This window comes from Acomys minous (assembly GCF_964271855.1).
Source record: "Acomys minous genome assembly, chromosome: 4".
In the NCBI taxonomy this organism is placed as follows: Eukaryota; Metazoa; Chordata; class Mammalia; order Rodentia; family Muridae; genus Acomys; species Acomys minous.
The window spans coordinates 87,564,448-87,584,676 of record NC_140486.1 but is presented as its reverse complement, the minus strand read 5'-3'; the positions used below and the strand labels follow the sequence as shown (position 1 = coordinate 87,584,676).

The 20,229-nt window shown below is 44.6% G+C and overlaps 1 protein-coding gene across 2 annotated transcripts in view; it reads right to left on the bottom strand.

Annotated features, from left to right (window-relative positions):
* Nucleotides 1-12,855: 12,855 nt before the first annotated feature.
* The window catches only part of CYP20A1 (cytochrome P450 family 20 subfamily A member 1), a 45,671-nt gene continuing 38,297 nt past the window's right edge, over nucleotides 12,856-20,229 (bottom strand). For both annotated transcript variants that reach the window (XM_084780229.1, XM_084780228.1), the window contains 5 exons: nucleotides 20,035-20,155; nucleotides 18,022-18,133; nucleotides 15,863-15,927; nucleotides 13,729-13,818; nucleotides 12,856-13,589 (listed from right to left, as the gene is read on the bottom strand). In XM_084780229.1, coding sequence (XP_084636355.1) covers nucleotides 13,439-13,589; nucleotides 13,729-13,818; nucleotides 15,863-15,927; nucleotides 18,022-18,133; nucleotides 20,035-20,155 — 539 coding nt within the window. In that variant the 3' untranslated portion in view covers nucleotides 12,856-13,438. The remainder of the gene's footprint in view (nucleotides 13,590-13,728; nucleotides 13,819-15,862; nucleotides 15,928-18,021; nucleotides 18,134-20,034; nucleotides 20,156-20,229) is intronic.

Sequence of the window (20,229 nt, the reverse complement as noted above, 5' to 3'; positions counted from 1 at the left end):
GGCAGGAAAGTGAGTTTAGATTCTGTCTAAAAGTGGCAGGAAGAAAGATAAATGTCCAATGTTGAAGAGAAAAGAGTATGTGCAGGATCTTTTACAAATAATAAATAGAAATGATTGATAAGGCCAGGCATAGTGGCACACATCTGTAATCCCAACACTCCAGGGCCCGAGGCAGGAGAATTGAGGTTTCAAGACCAGCATGGGCTACAAAGCAAAAGAGCCCTTTTGTGAGCTCTGTTGAGAGTGAGGGCGGGGGAAAGTTCAAGAGGTATAAACAAACAAGGTCAGTATCACCTGAATTAGGTGAAAATAACTTTTTGCGTTCAGATTAACAAAGAATAATACCAGTCACACATACTAGTCATGATTTTAATATTGTATATTTCTTCTAAATAGTAATTTGTGCATGCGCGTGCATGTGCGTATGCTTTAAAGCTGTTTGATGTTGGGGCCGGTGAGTTTTCTCATCTTAAATTTTCTAAAATTATTTTTCCCAAACCTAGTGTTTGTATTTTGCAATTTAACTATCAGCTTGATTCTAAGCAACAGTTAAAATCTCCGATTTTTTTCTATGTCAGGCATTCCAAAACGCTAAATACATCATTTTTAAGTATACGAATGGCTCTTTTTGGAGTTATTCCTCAGTATCCACAGGAGATTGACTGTGGGCTCTTTACTCTGATACCAGACCGTGCAAGAATGTTTAAATCTCTTATACAAAATGTCAAGATATTTCATATGACCTACACACATCCCCTATGTTGGATCACTTTTAGATTAATTAAAACATATAATGCCGCGTAAATGTTGTATCTGTCACTCCACATTTGGCTAAGTAAAAACAACAAAAGTCGGTGAGTCACCTGTGTAGTGGTGGCACACACCTTTAGTCCCAGCACTCGGGAGGCAGATCTCTGTCAGTTCGAGGCCAGTATGGCCTACACAGAGACTTCCAGGAGAGCCAGGCCACACAGAGAAACCTGTCCAGGGGCAAAGTAGTGGTGGAGGTGGGGGCGGATAAAAGAATAATTTCAAGTTGCAATTGATTGAGACTACAGAGATAGAAGCCGCAGGTACAGAAGTCAAACGGTATTTATTTCTAATGAATTATCTTTATAATTCTCAGACCCGAATCCTCATTCATCTCTTGAATAATCTGGCGCCACGGCAGCCTAAGCCTGGCTTAAGTTAAGTGTGGTTACTGGCTTCATGAGAACGTTTGGTAAGCATGGCGAGAGGCTGCTTGAGCTGCCTGACGTTCGGCTGATAAAGCGCCTCTCCCTCGCTAGCACTACACAACCTGGGCATGTGATGTCCGGGTATTCAAGACTGTCTCAGTGGGAAGAATGGTGTCGCTCAATGGTAGTGCGTCCGCTTATTCTACAAGAGACCCTGGGTTCGATCTCTAGCACACACAAACAAGACATAGTTTGTTTCACGCTATCTTAGCTGGGATTTCTGTAAGTGCGATAAAACATGACCAAAAGCAACGCCAAGAGGAAAGTTTTATTCCATCTTGCACCTTGTAGCCAGGGCAGGCATTCAAGGCAGGAACCTAGCCCGAAGGGGCTGAGGAAGGGGCCAGAAAGGGGTGTGGCTTACTGGCTAGCTCCTCCAGCTTACTCCCTTCCATCGCTAACCACGCCCTACCCCGCTTAGCTTCCGAGATCAGGTGCATTCACTGTGGTAGGGCTGAAGACTCAGCCTGCTTTCTTCTGGCACCCAAACTGCCAGCCCATGGGTAGTACTGCTCACAGTGAGTGGAGCTGTACTGTCCACTCAAGACAGGGTTTCTCTGTATAGCCTTGGCTGTCCTGGAAATCTCTGTGTAGACCAGGGTGGCTTCGAATTCACAGCAGTCGCCAGCCTCTGCCTCACTAGTGCTGGGATTAAAGGCGTGCACCACCACGCCCGGCTCCGAACTGTCCACTCTTATGTCAACAAGACACAAACTCGAGTCAGTATAGAAGAGGGAACAGCAATTGAGAAAATGCCTCCATTTTTTTTTTAAAGAAAGCAAGCCATGAGGAACAAGCCAGTGAGCAGCCGTTGTCCAAGTCCTCTGCATCAATTCCTGCCCTGCTTAAGTTCCTGTCCTGACTTCCTTTGATGATGAACGGCTATATAGAAGTGTAAACTGAATAAACCATTTCCTCCCCAAATTGCTTTGGTCACGGTGTTTCATTACAGCAATAAAAAAAAGGACCCAACTTAAACATGGACCTTCCACTACATACTTGCCAACAGGAAAATCATTTATTTATTTGGAGGGGGGTGCGTTCAAGATAGGGTTTTTCTATATAGTCTTGGCTGTCCTGGAACTGTCCTGTAGACCAGGCTAGCCTTGAACTCATACTTGCTTCTGCTTCCTGAGTGCTGGGATTAAAGGTGTGCACCCCACCACCACTGCCATCCAGCAAATTTCTGGGTTTTAATCAGATTTAAGGCTGTTAAAAGAAAAAAAATTGGGGGAGTAGGGGTGTGGACCAGTGGTGGAGTGCTTTCCCTAACATGCACAAGTTTCTGAATATCATCCCCACACTGAAAACAAAAATAAACCAAAAAGAAAGGGGGGAAAAAATCTAACACTAACTACTACTAAACAAAGTAAATGTATGAAACAAGAAGTTTCTGTGTGAGAGCAAAAATGAAGGCCCTAGGTCTGAACTTTGAATTTCTACAAAGCTTTATCATCTGAAATTGGGTTTCAAGTTCAAGTTCAAGGATACTTAATTGTTGAAAATACCAAACTATTAAAAAGCCTAAAAAGCTACGGATTGTACTTATCATTCATTTTTATTGTTCTCCTTATGGATCTTATAAACATACAGTATAGAAAACAGTATAATTCAAAGAATTGCCAAATTATATTCAGGTTTGTATTAAATTATGTTGAAGATTTAATAAAACTTCAAGCTTCAGAATTAACTGAAACTTTATTACTGAAAATGGCAATGACTTTCATGTACTACATGAGTTTGAAATGTACCAGTTTTTCTGATTCATTAGTAGCATTAAAACTTGTATATCAAATACAAATTCACCTACAGCATATGAGTTCCAGGCCCAGCTAACGTTTTGTTTTTTTCAGGGTGCTAGCAGTTGAATCTCAGGCTTCCAATGTGTTAAGCATAGAGCAATATCGCCTGCCCAAGAGTTTGTTTGTTTGTTTGTTTTTTAAGGATCTGCTTGGCATCCATTTTGATAACGTACAAACAAGGAAGTTGCTAGATTTGAGGCCAACTGCTAATTAGATGTGCTGGTAACAATTCGCACTTCTGTAGTACAGGTTGATAAGAATAAGGCTTGCTTAGTATTTGATTTCCTTTCTGTTACTATAGCGAAGTACTATTAGGAACTGAGTAGTTTACAAGAAATAAAGGACTGGTTGGCAGTTATTCTGACTGAGGGCTGCAAAGTCTAAGAGTTTTGGCACAAGCTTCTGGTTGCAATGTAAGTGGCAGAAAGGGACACATATGGTGAGACAAAGCAAACATGTTGCCTCGGGCCTCTCTTATAAATCCACCAATGCCATCCCAGGGTGCTATATTAGATGCACTTTACTATAATAAAATACCCAAGGCAACTCTCTTACAATGAGAAACGGGGTTACTTTTGCTCATGTTTCTGGAGTGTCTAGTACAAGGCCAAGGGCTTCCTTCTGAGGGCTGATTGCAACCCCTCACATCAGGCGCTTAAGGCAGAGAAAGTCACTTACCTCAGGAACCAGGAAGCAGAAAGGGAAACGTGGACTGCCCGGTGTCTCACAATCTTCCTCTGGGCAACAACCCCATTACCAGAGGCGTCTCTAAGTTTCTGCTGCCTTCTGACAGTGCTCTGTCATTGAACACATGGCCCAGTCCCTCTGCCCACACAATAGCCCAGCTCCCTGCCTGACGTCATTTGGTTCTAAGTACCTCCCAAAGGCCCCACTTCCAAAAACCACTCATTTGTGAATCTAACACTTAGCCGGTCAGTAGTAGCGCTCACCTTTAATCCCAGCACTGGAGAAGCAGAGGCAGATGGGTCTCTGAGTTCGAGGCCAGCCTGGTCTACAGAGTGAGTTCAGGACAGCCAGGGCTACACAATCTGCAGTTATGTGAGTTTTTTGTTTTTGTTTTTGTTTTTTTTTGGTCAAAGTCATTTTATGTAGTTTCTTGGAAATAAAGGAACATATGAAATTTTTGGTTTTTGTTTGTTTTTCTGGGATAGGTTTTCTCTGTGTAGCCTTGGCTGTCCTGGAACTCACTCTGCAGACCAGACTGGCCCCAAACTCACAGTGATCACCTGCCTCTGCCTCTCAAGTACTGGGATTAAAGATGTGTGCCACCAACGCCCAGCTTTAAATTTTGGTATTTTTAAATGGCAGGGGACAATGAGTTTAATTATACTTAAAACACATCTAGTTTCCTTCTTCCAGGAATTAACATATTTCTTACAGATCACTGTTAAATACGCCTGCTTATCCATGTACAAATAAGTGAATGACTCAGATGACTATTTCATGCTCTTAGGATGAAATTTCAAGGGAAAAAATCACAAGACCTTCCAAAAACAAAACAAAAACCCCACATCTTTGGGGCTATGATTCACCTATAGGAAGCTAGGAGGTTTATCCACAGTGACAGGAGAGATAACGTTGAGGACACAAATGCTGCCTAGCATAAAGTCTGTGTTTCACAATCCAGTCCTACTGAAGATTGTGCCACAAACTTAGATGCTGGCCCTGAGTCTCAAGACATTGTCAATATGTTAGCCAGGCAGTGGTGGCACATGCCTCTAATCCCAGCACTCAAGAGGCAGAGGCACGTGCATTCCTATGAATATGAGGCCAGCCTGGTCTACATAGGAAGTTCCAGGATAGCCAGAGCTACATAGTAAGACACTGTCTTTAGAAAAAAAAAAAAAAAAGTCAGTATCTTGATGGAAATCTGTTGAGACAGACTTCATCTGTTACTGAAAAACCTTCTTCTAAAACTGATGATGAGTGATCTTTACAATACGTTAAGCTCATTTTGTTCTTGTTTGTTTGTTTGTTTGTTTTTCAAGACAGGGTTTCTCTGTGTAGCCTTGGCTGTCCTGAACTCATTTTGTAGACCAGGCTGGCCTCAAACTCACATCAATCCGCCTGCCTCTGCCTCCTGAGTGCTGGGACTAAAGGCGTGCACCAGCACGCCTGGCTCATTTTGTTCTTTTAGTGTAATGGAACCTAAGGAAACAGAGAGAGAGAGAGAGAGAGAGAGAGAGAGAGAGAGAGAGAGAGAGAGAGAGAGAGAGAGAATATATATATGCATTACTGTCTTCTTCCAAGGAGTAAATGGCCAGTTTGATGTTGTTGATTTGTTTGTTTAGTCTTTTTGGTTTTTCTAGACAGGGTTTCTCTGTGAAGCCCTGACTATCCTGGAACTCAATCTGTAGACAAGGCTGACCTTGAACTCAGAGATCTACCTGCCAATGCCTCCGAGTGCTAGGACTATGTCCAGCTCAGTTTGAATTTTTTTTTTTTTTTAAGATTTAGGAAAAATACTAATAAGCCGGTGTGGTGGCACACACCTTTAATGCCAGCACTTGGGAGGCAGAGGCAGGCAGATCGCTGTGAGTTTGAGGCCAGCCTGCTCTACAAAGTGAGTCCAGGACAGCCATGGCTACACAGAGAAACCCTGTCTTGAAAAAGAAGAAACAAAACAAAAACAAACAAAAAGAAAAAAAAGGAAAATACAAATAAACATATGTTTAACAAACATATAAAGATGGGTTGGGCGGAGGCCATGAGGAGAGGTGGGAAAGATAGAAAGATGGAGCAATACATGCTATGGCGAAAGCTACAACTGGAGATGTAATGGTGGTGACAGGTGAGAGAGGGCTGAGGCTGACATGTTGTCATTGCCCAGTAAAGTCCCTGGGATGCTGTACAGCAGCCTGGAGCTTATGCAGATGCAGACTCAGGCCCCAAACCTGCCGTCCATCTTGGGCAACGATGGAGGCCCAAGATGAGGAAAGGTTCAGTTTCTGAACTGGGCTTCCTCAAAAGACCACCATGGTCCAAGAAGCCATTGAAGGCCATGGTGCTGTCTGCAGTCCATGCAGCTGCCTGAGATCCATGTGGACGCATGGAGTCTGTGCCGCTGACTGATCCTCCGGCTTCATGGCGGGAGGGGGCCAGGAGCATCCTGATGTGAGTGTCCTGTGTAGCCACCCAAGGCCATGTTGAGGCACAAAGCCCATGCAGCTGTTGAAGGCCATGAGTACATCTGTGGCCCCGATATGGGCTGTGTTGATGTCTGAGGCTCGTGTTACAAAGCCCATGAGGTCTGGACTGCCGTCTGAAGCCATGTTAACGTCCAGGGACATGGGAGAGCTGGTCCTGCCCATTCAGGCCTTTCCTATTCTCCTCAGTTGATATGTCTGGTGTGGACACAAGCCAGGAAAGACCCATACACATGTCCAGGGGCAGGGGCAGGGGCGGGGGCAGTCTGGACACTAGGAATTTGACCATGTTCCAGTGAGTATATGGACAATACAAAATGGACTTGCTTTTTCCTTTTTTTTTTTTTTTTTTTTTTTTGTCTTCTTGCATTGGGGAACAACATGGAGAAGGAAAGTCGGACATAGGAAGACTGGGAAGTAAGCATGATTGGGGTACATGATGTGAGATCCCCAAATAACCAATTAAAATATAAATATTTCGGGGGCTAGAGAGATGGCTCAGAGGTTAAGAGCACTGACTGCTCTTCCAGAGGTCCTGAGTTCAATTCCCAGCAACCATGTGGTAGCTCATAACCATCTATGATGTAGCCTGATGCCCCTTCTGGCTGCAGGTGTATATGTATACCACTGTATAAACAATAAATAAATCTTTTAAAAAGTAAAAATAAAAATAAATATTTCAGGCCCTTGTGTTACAAGTTCATATAATACTTCATATACATAAGAGTTCATAATATAAGAGTTCAAATAATAGTCACAGTTATTGCTACTACAAGGTACAAGGGACTACCTGTGCACTTATCAGTCATTTGCTTAAGAAATCTGTAACACCGAAAGGTAAGGTGTTAATTCCTTCCCAAATCCTACTGCTCTCTTCTTGCTCCTACAGGCAAACTAAAATGTGACCGTGAAAACACACTGGGAACTCAGCGTGGAAGGAGAGACGGGATGGAGTTTGGGCCGGAGCAGCCCATCCCTGGGCACACGCTTGCCACTGTAGAAGTTGCTTGTGTTCGGAGTCTTCCTATGTCGCCAACTAAGGATTACATTTAGACTGCCTCAGGGATGCTGTTATCAGTTTAGGGTTGACCAAGATAGTTGATTTACCAACCTTTCTAGGACCTTCCTCTAAATAAGAATAAAGCACAGAACATATCCGTGGCTTTCCTCCAATACTAAATCTTGTCTTTGAAATCAGACCAGTTATGACCAGAGAGAAAGAGCACAGGATGGCATTGATTTTGGCAGGCTCACATGCCCGAGGGCTGTCCTGTTGCTGGATTCACATTTTCCAAAATTATATGATTTCCATGGGGCACCACCCATATAGAAACATACCACGGTGCCCCATTCCTTGTGATTAGATCCTATATCAGAGAAGATGAAAAACCTCAAACAGACAGACATGAAATTTACATGCACATTAAGAAAGGTTGTCATGGCAACTTTGCTGGAAGATATGTATTTTTAAATCTAAGTAAATTTAGCATTCAAAACACATTTGCTTCTCCCTCAAAGGTTCTGTATCAAGAACATCTTAAAACTTGCTTTCAATTTTCTTTTTAATCTATACTTTGAAAGCTTAACAAAACCCTGTGACAGTGACAGCAGCATAGGATTGAGCACAAAATTTCAAAAGATGCAAAGAAAAAAGCCTAATACTTTTACTTCATTCCCAGAAGTCCTAGGTGGCTTCCTCTACCATTTTGGTATAGGCTATGCCTTCAAATTCCTGGAAGATCCTAAGGTCTCAAATCCATTGTCTATTAGCCAGTGACCTTGCCACATAAGCAACGGGTGGTGAAAACTGTACGCAGCGGTGTGATTAGACAGTTCATATGAAGGGCTGATATTGCTCTCTAACAATCAGACAGGTTCTGAGCTATGGACCCTCTCACTCTGAAAGTGTTCTTGTTCTCATCAGCACCAGTGTGGACACTCTTCCTTGGAAAGGTAACCGAATCTGATCCTCTTGTTCACGCACTAACGATGAAACAATGGTTTGACTCCCGATGGCTTTTCTTTTCTTTTCTTTTCTTTTCACTATGTAGGCCAGGCTACCCTTAACTCACAAGCCTCCTCCTTAGCCTTGTGAGTACACGTTCACCACCATGCCTGGCTTGCCAATTTCCCCACACTATAGCCCATAACTAAACCCATTGGGTTTTTTTGTTTCGTTTGGTTTTTGTTAAGTAGTCACCTCTAAGTTCCTTCCTGGTAACGTGGGAGATCTGTGTGCCAGAGGATTCTACATGGTAAAGCTTCAGACAAGGGAGTGAGGTTTTCCTTTCCAAGACAAGAACAGACAGACATGATAACAACCACACCCGTGTGTTCTTGTTTTGGTGAAGGGGACTAAACCCAGGGCCATGTGTGAGCTGAAGCCTTGTCCCCTAACAATTGTTTTGTTCAGGCCATCAGCAGTGAGTGCCTACTATAAAATTTAGCATGACAAATGGGTAGGGATGGGGTGGTCAGGACAAGGTTAGAAGAATCAGTAGTCGTCAAGAAGTTTAAGGTCATCTTGAGCTACAAAATGAGCTGGAAGCCAGCTTGGAATACCAGTGACCATGTGTCAAAAACAAAGCCTAATAACACTAGTCAATCTCACTGACGGTATTAAAATAACCTGAAATGCCAAAGCTTGAACTTTTATTTACTTTTTCTAGTCTCATCCTGTGGCATAGGATGGCCTTGAACTTCTAGCAATCCTCCTGCTTCAGCCTCCTGGGTATTGGGACTACAGGAATGAGCCATCACAGCCAACCTGTGCTTTTTTTTTTTTTTTAAGCCAAAGATCTTCTGAAGATCACTCCAGGAGGCATGCGGGCACAACTGCTTCAGCAGTGGTGGGGGTGAGGGTGGGTTAGAAGGATGGGGTATTTGCAGCTAGCTATGTTACAGCGTGAGACCTTGCTTAAAAAAAAAAAAAAAAAAAAAAAAGAATTCTAGTACTTGGGAGGCAGAGGCAGGTGGATCGCTGTGAGTTCAAGGCCAGCCTGGTCAACACAGTGAGTTCAGGACAGCCAAGGCTACAGAGAGACCCTGTCTCGAAAAACCAAAACAAACAAATAACAATTCAAAGCATCCCAAAGCTACAAAAGTTATTCTTTTATTTTTAAAACATTTAAAAAGATCTATTTCTACTTTTATATGTGGATGACACATGTGCGCATATGTGGAGGACATCTCAGGTGTTTTTGAGACAGTCTCTCGCTGGCCTATCTCACAGATTGGGGGGAATTGCTGGCCAGCAAGCCCCAGGGATGAGCTGTGTGTGCCTCCACAGCACCGTGATCACACAGGCACACCTCCACAGCCCTGTGATCACACAGGCACACCTCCACAGCACTGTGATCACACAGGCACGCCTCCACAGCACCGTGATCACACAGGCACACCTCCACAGCACTGTGATCACTCAGGCACGCCTCCACAGCACCGTGATCACACAGGCACGCCTCCACAGCACCGTGATCACACAGGCACGCCTCCACAGCACCGTGATCACACAGGCACGCCTCCACAGCACCGTGATCACACAGGCACGCCTCCACAGCACCGTGGTCACACAGGCACGCCTCCACAGCACCGTGATCACACAGGCACACCTCCACAGCCCTGTGATCACACAGGCACACCTCCACAGCACCTTGATCACACAGGCACGCCTCCACAGCACCGTGGTCACACAGGCACGCCTCCACAGCACCGTGGTCACACAGGCACGCCTCCACAGCACCGTGGTCACACAGGCACGCCTCCACAGCACTGTGATCACTCAGGCACGCCTCCACAGCACCGTGATCACACAGGCACGCCTCCACAGCACCGTGATCACACAGGCACGCCTCCACAGCACCGTGGTCACACAGGCACGCCTCCACAGCACCGTGATCACACAGGCACGCCTCCACAGCACCGTGGTCACACAGGCACGCCTCCACAGCACCGTGATCACACAGGCACGCCTCCACAGCACCGTGGTCACACAGGCACGCCTCCACAGCACCGTGGTCACACAGGCACGCCTCCACAGCACCGTGGTCACACAGGCACGCCTCCACAGCACCGTGGTCACACAGGCACGCCTCCACAGCACCGTGGTCACATAGGCACGCCTCCACAGCCCTGTGATCACACAGGCATGCCTTCACACAGGCACACCTCCACAGCACCGTGATCACGCAGGCACGCCTCCACAGTACTATGGTCACACAGGCACACCTCCACAGCACTGTGATCACACAGGCACGCCTCCACAGCACTGTGGTCACACAGGCACACCTCCACAGCACTGTGGTCACACAGGCACGCCTCCACAGCACTGTGGTCACACAGGCACGCCTCCACAGCACTGTGGTCACACAGGCACGCCTCCACAGCACCGTGATCACACAGGCACACCTCCACAGCACTGTGATCACACACCGTGATCACACAGGCACACCTCCACAGCACTGTGATCACACACCGTGATCACACAGGCACGCCTCCACAGCACCGTGGTCACACAGGCACGCCTCCACAGCACCGTGATCACACAGGCACGCCTCCACAGCACCGTGATCACACAGGCACGCCTCCACAGTACTATGGTCACACAGGCACACCTCCACAGCTGACTTCTGTGAGTGCTGGGAACTGAATCAGGTTCTTGTGCTTTCCTGGCAAATTTTTACCAACTGGAGCTACTTTTCTAGCCGGAGCATGTCCATTAAAAAAAACAAAAACAAAAATACTCTAAGAAAGATTTCTTTGTGATGTTTTAGTTAATTGTGGACCGATGGGCAAATGAAGCTCAGTTAGCTGGCTCCTCTGTGCGCGATTTTCCTAGTTTTTCCACACAACCTCATTTATTGGCAATTACGATAAGTCCCGCACCCCCCCCACCCCTACCCCCCTACCCCCCTCACCCCCGTTTAGTTAGGGATCCAACCTTTGCCTTGATCACTGCTTAGCAGACCTCACTTGCTTTAAAATTACCCTATTTCTAAAGCTCTCACTGGCACCTGGTTTCCATATCAATTGCTTACTCTAATCCTTTGCACGTTTGCAATTTACTCACTCAACTAGAACAACACACAACCAAAACCACAGGCCACCCAGGCAGGAGGGGCCAGATCTAACAACTTGGCGTAACTTACAGAAACAACAAAATAGTAACCAAGAACAGATTTCACTTAAAGTTTTGGAATATACTGCATAAATTAAATGTGTGTGTGTGTGTGTGTGTGTTAGAAATAAATGCTACAGCCTGATTGGACATCTGTAATCATGGAAAGAAAAAAAAAAAGAGGAAGGGCAGAAAAGGAAGGCAGGCTGCACCAATTAAATTCTAAATAATTGTTCATAAATAGCTCTTAAAATTATCTGATCAGTAAATGCATCATAGGATAACTTAATAACTAGGGTGTATGTGTGTGTATGTTCAAGCATGCATGTGCATGAGCTAGCTCAGGACAGCCAAGGCCACACAGAGAAACACTGTCTTGAAAAAGGAGAGAAAGAGAGAGAGAGAGAGAGACAGACAGACAGACAGACAGACAGATTGCAATTATTCCTTTTCGATGTTTGTTTGGCATTCTTCCTACCATTGTCTAAAAACAAATGTTTACAAAAAAGAGGAATTAAAAAAAAACTATCTACTTGTATTTATTCATGTGTCAATCAAATGACAACCTGTCAGTTTTTTCTTTCCATCATGTGGGTCTCCGGGAATCAAACACAGTGGCTTGGTGGCAGGTGTCTTTACTGGCTGAGCCATCTTGCAAACCCAGAAAAAGGATTTAACTAAAAACAAAACAAAAAACACAACAGCAGCGGAGGCGGCAGCAGCTGGGGCTCAGTGGCTAAGAATTTGGGTAGAAGAGTAGCAAATTGCAGCACAGAGCAAAAATCTAAACTAAAATATAACGCTATCAAGAAAGCATCGCAAAGCTGGGCGGGGTGGCGCACGCCTCTAATCTCGGCACTCAGGAGGCAGAGGCAGGCGGATCGCTGTGAGTTTGAGGCCAACCCGGTCTACAAAGCGAGTCCAGGACAGCCAAGGCTACACAGAGATTGCTAATTCTTCGTTGGGCCACTTCCCATTTAATAACCCATAAATACTTGCACGTGTTTCTTATCTAGGCTGTTTTTCTCCACCACTGATCCTCAGAGTAAACTCCTCCAGGCCACGTGGTTCCTCTTAACCTATCCCAAGGAGGTCTCTGCTCTCTCCTCTCTCCCGTGATCCTTAGGCCCTCCAAGCCGCTGAACCTTGGCCCCGCCTACCTCACCCTGCCCAGGTGTAGGCATTTAGTCAGCCAATCAGAGTTAATTTGAAGGCAAGGTTACACAGCATCGCGTGAGGGTCAGCTAGAAGAACAGTACAATCTTGGGGATAAGCAATTAACTTCAGCACCAGGCCACGCCATAACAGAGGGCCAGTCGCTTTGAAGTACATTCTGGAAGCAACTGGGCTATTCCCAGACGATTCCGAACTGTTCAAAATGCTGAGCCATGTGCAAGCCTTTAGAGGAATGCTTGAGAGCAACGAGAAAATACAGCAGATGCTAGACCCAATGTCCAGGGGAGTTACTAAAACCTAATGAAAATAATTAAGACACGCTAATTAATACTCAGAAAACAAAAATAATCCCTAAATAGAATGACAGGTAATTTATTAGAAATGCAAAAAGACGGAATGTTATATTTTTCTTTTATGAATATTCAGAAAACAGGATTCCCCAATTTGCACAAAGGAATTCTCTAAGATTATTCATCTGAGAGATCAAACTAAGAAAATCAAGGTTAAAAATAATGGCTTAGCTAGGTGGTGGCAGCGCATGCCTTTGATCCCAGCACTTAAAAGGACAGAAGCAGGAGTGTCTCTGCGAGTTTGAGGCCAGACTCGTATACAGAGTGAGTTCCAGGACAGCCAGGGATACACAGAGAAACCGTGTCTCAACGCCCACACCAAAAATAAAATAAAATAAAATTAAAAAATTTAAATGGCTTATAAGATAATACAAATTAAAAGAAAATTAAACTAGTCTAGTAAAGTTGTCAGTCTATCGGTGCAATAAGTATAAACGCATATCATACATTAAGAAGCTTTGACATATAAAAAATCCAAATTTACATCCCAAAGCACTAATAGGTTTAAATTACAAAATGATACTGGTTTAGAAAAGGACTCAGCACATAGTCCCTTCGTCTGCTTGGCAGACTTTAAGTGTATAAATGCCTAGTTTCTTTTGGAGACAGTGACCCAAGCTTCTTCCCTGGATGATGTGACCAGCGCATACTTCGTTTCAAACACTTGTCCCTCCACCGGAAGCAGGCGCAGCCCCTTCAGCAACACGCTCACAAGCACTGTGGCCACCGTGTACGCGAACCTGGGCACGAAGAGAGCCGACCGGTTACTAAAGGTTAAAACATTGACGTTAAGAATTAAATAGCTTGCTCACTTTCGTTAAGACAGATCATCAGATTCCGAGCAAGAGAGCGCCGCATCCTCCCTCTCCCGCCGTTTACCTCAGTTCTGGGCATTCCCACGTGCCTGAGAAACCAAGCGAGGAAAACGCCTTCACCACTGACTCGTCAGCAAAGCGATCTGGATCAAACCTGAAAGGAAAAGCCGAGGCCACCTTAACACTGTCCCGCTTGCACCTTTAACACCAACACCAAACACACACGCTGCAACAGTTTAGATCCACTGCGGCTGGCGCATGGTGCTTTATTACGCTTCCAAACCACCCAACACAGACTTCAGTCTCTTAATGCTTCTGAATGTTAACCTCTAAATGATAGATTTAAAAAAAATTTTTTTCAGAGCTAGCATTGTAGTAGGAACCATCATGAACTACAAGGATGAGTCAAATACCAGATATTATCTATTTTTTTATTTTTTTTTGGTTTTTCGAGACAGGGTTTCTCTGTGTAGTCTTGGCCACCCTGGACTCGCTTTGTAGACCAGGCTGGCCTCGAACTCACAGCGATCCGCCTGCCTCTGCCTCCCGAGTGCTGGGATTAAAGGCATGCGCCACCACGCCCGGCCACCAGATATTATCTAAATAAAATCAAGACCTTTTCTATAAGACCACCTGATCAATGTGTAAGCGATTTTACATGGTTTCTTCTATTAAAATTAGGGATCCAAGAAGGCTAAGAGAATTTTGTTTTGTTTTGTTTTTTTAACTTTCCGGGGTTGGGGATTTAGCTCAGTGGTAGAGCGCTTGCCTAGCAAATGCAAGGCCCTGGGTTCGATCCTCAGCTCTGGGAAAAAAAAAAAGCAAAATAATTTTAACTTTATCAAATGCTACTGGAGAAATAGAAATATTGAAAAGAAAACATGTAAGTTCTTTTCAAATACAAATGTTTAAAAAAGATGTACACTGAGTTAGAGAAGAGGATCGTGGCCACATCCTAGCGGGCTTGGTGGGATTACCTGTCCTTCCAACACACAGGAAGGTGGTGTAGTTAGCATTTGTTTGTTTGTTTTTCAAGACAGGGTTTCTCTGTATAGTCTTAGCTGTCCTGGACTCGATTTGTAGGCCAGAGATCTGCCTGCCTCCACCTCCTGGGTGCTGGGATTACAGGGTGTGCCACCACTGCCTGGGCTGAATTAGAGTCTAATTAGCCTATTTAAGAGTACTGCTGCAGACTATTAAAATGTCAGTATTTACAATACGCCAGAAGCCATATCCTTTGCATTAATATGACTTACATGTTGTGGAAGTTTTGGTTTATATGTAAACTTGTCTTTGTTTTAATCCCAGCTGTGGGATATGAGGGCTGCTCTAGTTTGTCCACAGCTGATAACTGCCTGCTCAGAGGGCACGTGATGTTTGTCATCTGTGAACTACCTCGTGTGGGTGTGCAGTCTCTGTCAGTGGGGATAAAAGCCAGGCCCTGAGAGAGGCTGGGGCCTCAGAGAAAGAAGAAGGCTGCTGGTGTTTCCCTGCTGCTCCTGGGTGCTGCTGATGCAGTGTGAGGTCAGAGATAACCTGAAAGCAGGGTTGGACTTGCCCCATGGAACCCGATGGCCCTAAACAACAGGAAGCAGCTAAGGGAAACTACGTCCCCTCTCTACACTCACCTTCTCTTTCCCCTACCTGGTGTTGGGGTGTTGGAAGGGATTGGGGTGGCTTTTGCCTGTAATTCCACACTTGGGGAGGCAGAGGCAGGCAGATCCCTGTGAGTTCGAGGCTAGCCTAGGCTACAAAGGGAGTCCAGGACAGCCAAGGCTACACAGAGAAACCCTGTCTCAACCTCCTTCCCCCCAAAAAAGAGACAGACAGAGAGACAGAACCAAAAATCAAAATAGATAATGTTACACGTCTGTAGGTTCAGCATTTGGGAGGCTGAGGCAGGGGGATCACAAATTCAAGGCCAGCATGAACTATCAAGCAAGACCTTGCCTCAACAGTAAATAGAGAATAAATAAAGGAGGTAGGGGGAGGAGAGAGTAGAGCCGACAGAGGAATGAGAAAAACCAATGAAGGAGAAGCAGCAAAGAGCAGACGGAGGTGGAACGGCTTCCATTGTGACATCATTATCACATACTAATTTTTTCCCCAAAACATTGGAAAGGATGCATACACATAAAATATGCACACACACATTAAAAAAAAAAAAGCGGCCAACAAGACATAACAGTATTTCCTACTTGTGTGGTGATGGCCAGGTGCTGGGGTCCTGAAGAACCACACCAAGGGCATAAAGGACGAGGGTCTGAAAAACAAACCATCTAGTTAGTCAGGCACGACAAACACAAGTCACCCAGAAGCTCTTCCACTCCAGATGATACACAGGACGTTATCCTGGTGGCCTGATGGCAGAGCCGGCTTCCTAAGTAGGCCACAACATCTGGATGCCATCCAGGAGAAAGCAGATCATGTAAATTTATGTGAAAGTGTACAAGCTGCACATGGTTTAACACTGAAAACCACTGTGGGCATCAGTGGGAATCCACTACATAACGGACAGCTGAGTAACGCACAGACCGACGACTAGGAGGAAGAGCAGGGTGAGGGGCGTGGGTGTTCAAAGAGAGTCCAAGAGAAACGCAGACAGTTAATGCAGTATGAAAAGCCGCTCCACCTTTCTAACGGTCAGGGAGAAGCAAATGAAACAAGGAGATAATTTATACATGATTAACAAAAGATACAGAAGATTCATAAATCCAATGTGGAGGCGATATTTGTGTGTGTGTGTGTGTATGTATGTGTGTGTATGTGTGTGTGTATGTGTGTGTCTGTCTGTCTGTCTGTCTGTGTGTATGGATTGAACCCTTGGGTCCTACTGAGCTATTTTCTCAGTCTTAAAAGGGTTTTATGATTTAGTTACTTAGTTCTTTGCTGGGTTAATTAGCTTCTTGTGCTAAGGACCGAGCTCTGTGCAAGCTAGGCAAGCACACTGTCACTGGGCCACATCCTCAGCCCTGGAAAGGCATGTACTATCATTATTAGTGCAGTAATAAATTGCCTTTTACGAGGTTTAATTATTATTAATGACATAACTCATTTGTCGGCGCTGAGGTTCAAAGCCTTGCACATAGCTGGCCAAGGGCTCTCTCTCCCTGAGCTGCACTTTAGTTCCTACAGGTAACACATGGCTTTCGAGCCCCACACCCCATTTCCTCACTAGGTAGCCCATACCTCTAAGAGGGCTTCAAACTCAAAGCAATCCTCCTGCCTCAGCCTCTCAAGCACTGGAATTATAGGCATGCCTATACCTAGCTTTCAAAAACTCCATTTCTAAGGCATTATCCAATACTTCTACAACTATGTAATTTATAATAAAAGAGAATGTTGATCTAAGTCTGCTTTAGTGGGCTGCTTAATTTACAGGACATAAGTTAGTACGACACATATAGTAGAATACTACACAGCTGTTAAAATCTCCATCAAGTGCCAGCTTTATTAACAGTTATGATATCCTCAGCGAAAAAAAAGAAAATAAAGAACAGCATATTAATTTTAAGATTTCATATTAAGACTCAGTTTCAAAAATATCTGTTATTATTGTGTGTGTGTATGGCGTTGGTTCTGGGGATCAAACTCAGGCTACCAGGCTGCCATAGCATGTGAGTTATCTATTGAATAATCTTACTGGCCCCTAAATTGAGCTTTTAAGATACATACGTGTGCATGTTCCTGCACATACAGCACAATAATCATACACAAGAGTGAGCAAAAATACAGGCTGTTGACAGCAGTTCACACAGGCAGGGAAAGCTGAAGAAAGCCACATTGGTCTACAACTCAAGCGGCTGTGACTCAGTGACAGCCACCGTAAAGTGAACTCAGTGGTGCTTTGGGAGAGTTTTGTCCCAAAATGCTGGCATTTTCAACTTACTGGTCTTTTGCTTGTCTATTATGGTTTCCAATTTTATAGCCGTGTGTGTGTGTGTGTGTGTGTGTGTGTGTGTGTGTGTGTGTGTGTGCGCGCGCGCACGGTGTGTGCACGGTGTGTGCACGGTGTGTGTGTACATGTGTGTGTGTATGTGTGTGCGCGTGTGCGTGCACGCATCTGAGTGTGTCTGTATTGTCAATGTGTCTCTTGAGGTTTTTCTTTGGCTTTTGTTTGTTTTGTTTATTCTGATTTGTTTCTTTCTTTCTTTGCCTGTTTTCTAAAGAGAGAAAGAAGGCTGTGGAGTTGGAGGGGCAGGAAGGATATGGGAGCAGATGAAGGAGAGGAAACTGTGATCTGAATATGTCACATTTAAAAAAAATTTATTTTCAATTAAAAGAAATACAACAAAAGCGCAGGCCAAAGGCAGCCAAGGATTAGGTGACTGAGGTAAACAGAGCATGTACTTCCTACCTCCTTAGGAATAACGAACGGGCCTACTTTTCCTTCAGCATCTTGAAGCCGAGCAGAGACAGGGGTCAGTTTGGCAGTCCGAACGGTTTCCCAGAGCACTTGCCGGCAATAGCTGTTTTTTTGTTTTTTAAATTAAGCAGACATGACATAAATAAACATGACAAACATGACCAGAATGGAGGTTAAAAAAAAAACCACATGACTGGGCTGGAAAGATGGCTCAGAAGTTAAGAACACTTGTGGCTCTTTCAGAGGACCCCAGGTTTGGGGCCCGGTTGCACCCACAGTCTCCAGTTCCAGGGACCTGGGAATTTTTCTTTTTGGCTGTTTATGTTAAAACTGAAGTCTGGGTTTTGAAACCTTCAGATGCCCAGAGATTGCAGAATAGTTTGAGACTGCTACCAGGTGGGTGCCTGTCATTTACAAGTGAGTAGTTTGCAGCCACAGGCAGCAAGGCCTTTCATGTCGCAATGCTACCTTTTCTAGAATCTCATGTTAGCGAAACCGTGCAGTAGGCAGTCCCTTGCATTTTGTTTCTTTCAATGAATAAAACCAGGTTTATCCAGGTGGCTGTCTATATAGTGACCTTGTTTTTCTACTAGTTAGCAGCCTCCATGGTACAGCAATGTCATAGTTTACTAATTTATCGTGTAAACACCGCACTGCTCCTAGCTCTGTGCGTTTTCAACCTACAGCCATCAACATCTGCATAAAGGTCTTTGTGTAGGCCTGCTTTCTTTTCTCTTAGGAATGCTGGGGGATTTCTGAGCCACACAGAGGTGGAGTATATGCTTAATGTTATAAAACCCTACCATAGCATTTCCCGATGTGTCTGTCCTATCTTGTATTCCCATAATAAAATACGGGTGTCTGCATGCTTGACATTCAGGATAACCAAAAGGTTAGCTAGAACTACTTTATTATTTTTTAATGTGGCACAAGAGTTACATAGTCTTGTTTTTAAATTTAGTATTTTGTGTGCATAGGTGTTTTGCCTGCATGGATGTCTGTGCCCCATATTGGGGTGTACAGCCCATGGATGCCAGAACACGGCACTGGATCCCTGGGAACTGGAGGTACAGATGGCTGTGAACTACCATGTGGGTTCCAGGAATTAAACCTGAGTCACCTGGAAGAGCAGCCAGTGCTTAACTACGGAGCCATCTCTCCAGCTCCCAGAACTACCTTTATGACTTTAGACAGACACTTATCCATTAAAATTTGTATATAAATAGGTATAGTATAAACAGTTGTAATCACAGCACTCAGGAGGCATTTGCCTCAATAAGCAGAGACTGTCCGGAATAGTTAAGAGTGCTTGCTTTTCAATCATGAATTTGGATCCCAGCACCTGTGCTGGGTGGCCAATAACTACCTGCAAATCCAGCTGTGGGGATCCAACTCCCCCTTCTGGTCTCCACAGGTACCACGCCAACCCCCCCCCCCAATATGTGCACAAACACTCGTATAGACACACACAGGTTTTTGTTTTGTTTTGTTTGTTTTTGCAAGACACGGTCTCACTATGTAGCTCTGGATGTCCTGGAACTCACTCTGTAGACCAGGCTGGCCTCAAACTCACAGTGATCCACCTGCCTCTGCTTCTCGAGTGCTGGGATTAAAGGTGTGTGACACTACGCCTGGCTAAATAGTTTTTTAAAAATAAACAGAAACAGCCAGGTGGCGGTGGCGGCGGCGGCGGCGGCGGCTGTGCAGGCCTTTAATCCCAGCACTCGGGAGGCAGAGGCAGATACATCTATGTGAGTTCAAGGCCGGCCTGGTCTACAGAGTGCGTTCCAGGAGAGCCAAGGCTAAAGAGAGAGACCCTATCTTGAAAAAAACCCAAAGCCAAACCCAAACAAACAAAACAAACAAATCAAAATGAAAACCTATGTAAATATTTTAAGATCCATATATGTATCCATCTCTCCTACATATTAGCGTAAGCTTCACGTTAATAAATAAACCATCTGATATTTGCCTTACAGTGATTTTTTTTTCCCCCTTTCTTACCTGAGCTGCTCCATTTTCTCTGAAGTAATAGGACCCTTCCCAAGAACTCGGTCTATCTCCTGGTGGAGCTTCTTCTGAACTTCCTCCGACATCATTAGAAAATGGATTGTCCAGGTACACACTGCATAAAAATTACATTAATTACACAGAAATAGCTACTGCATAATTTTTGGTATAAAATAAGAAAGAAAAAAA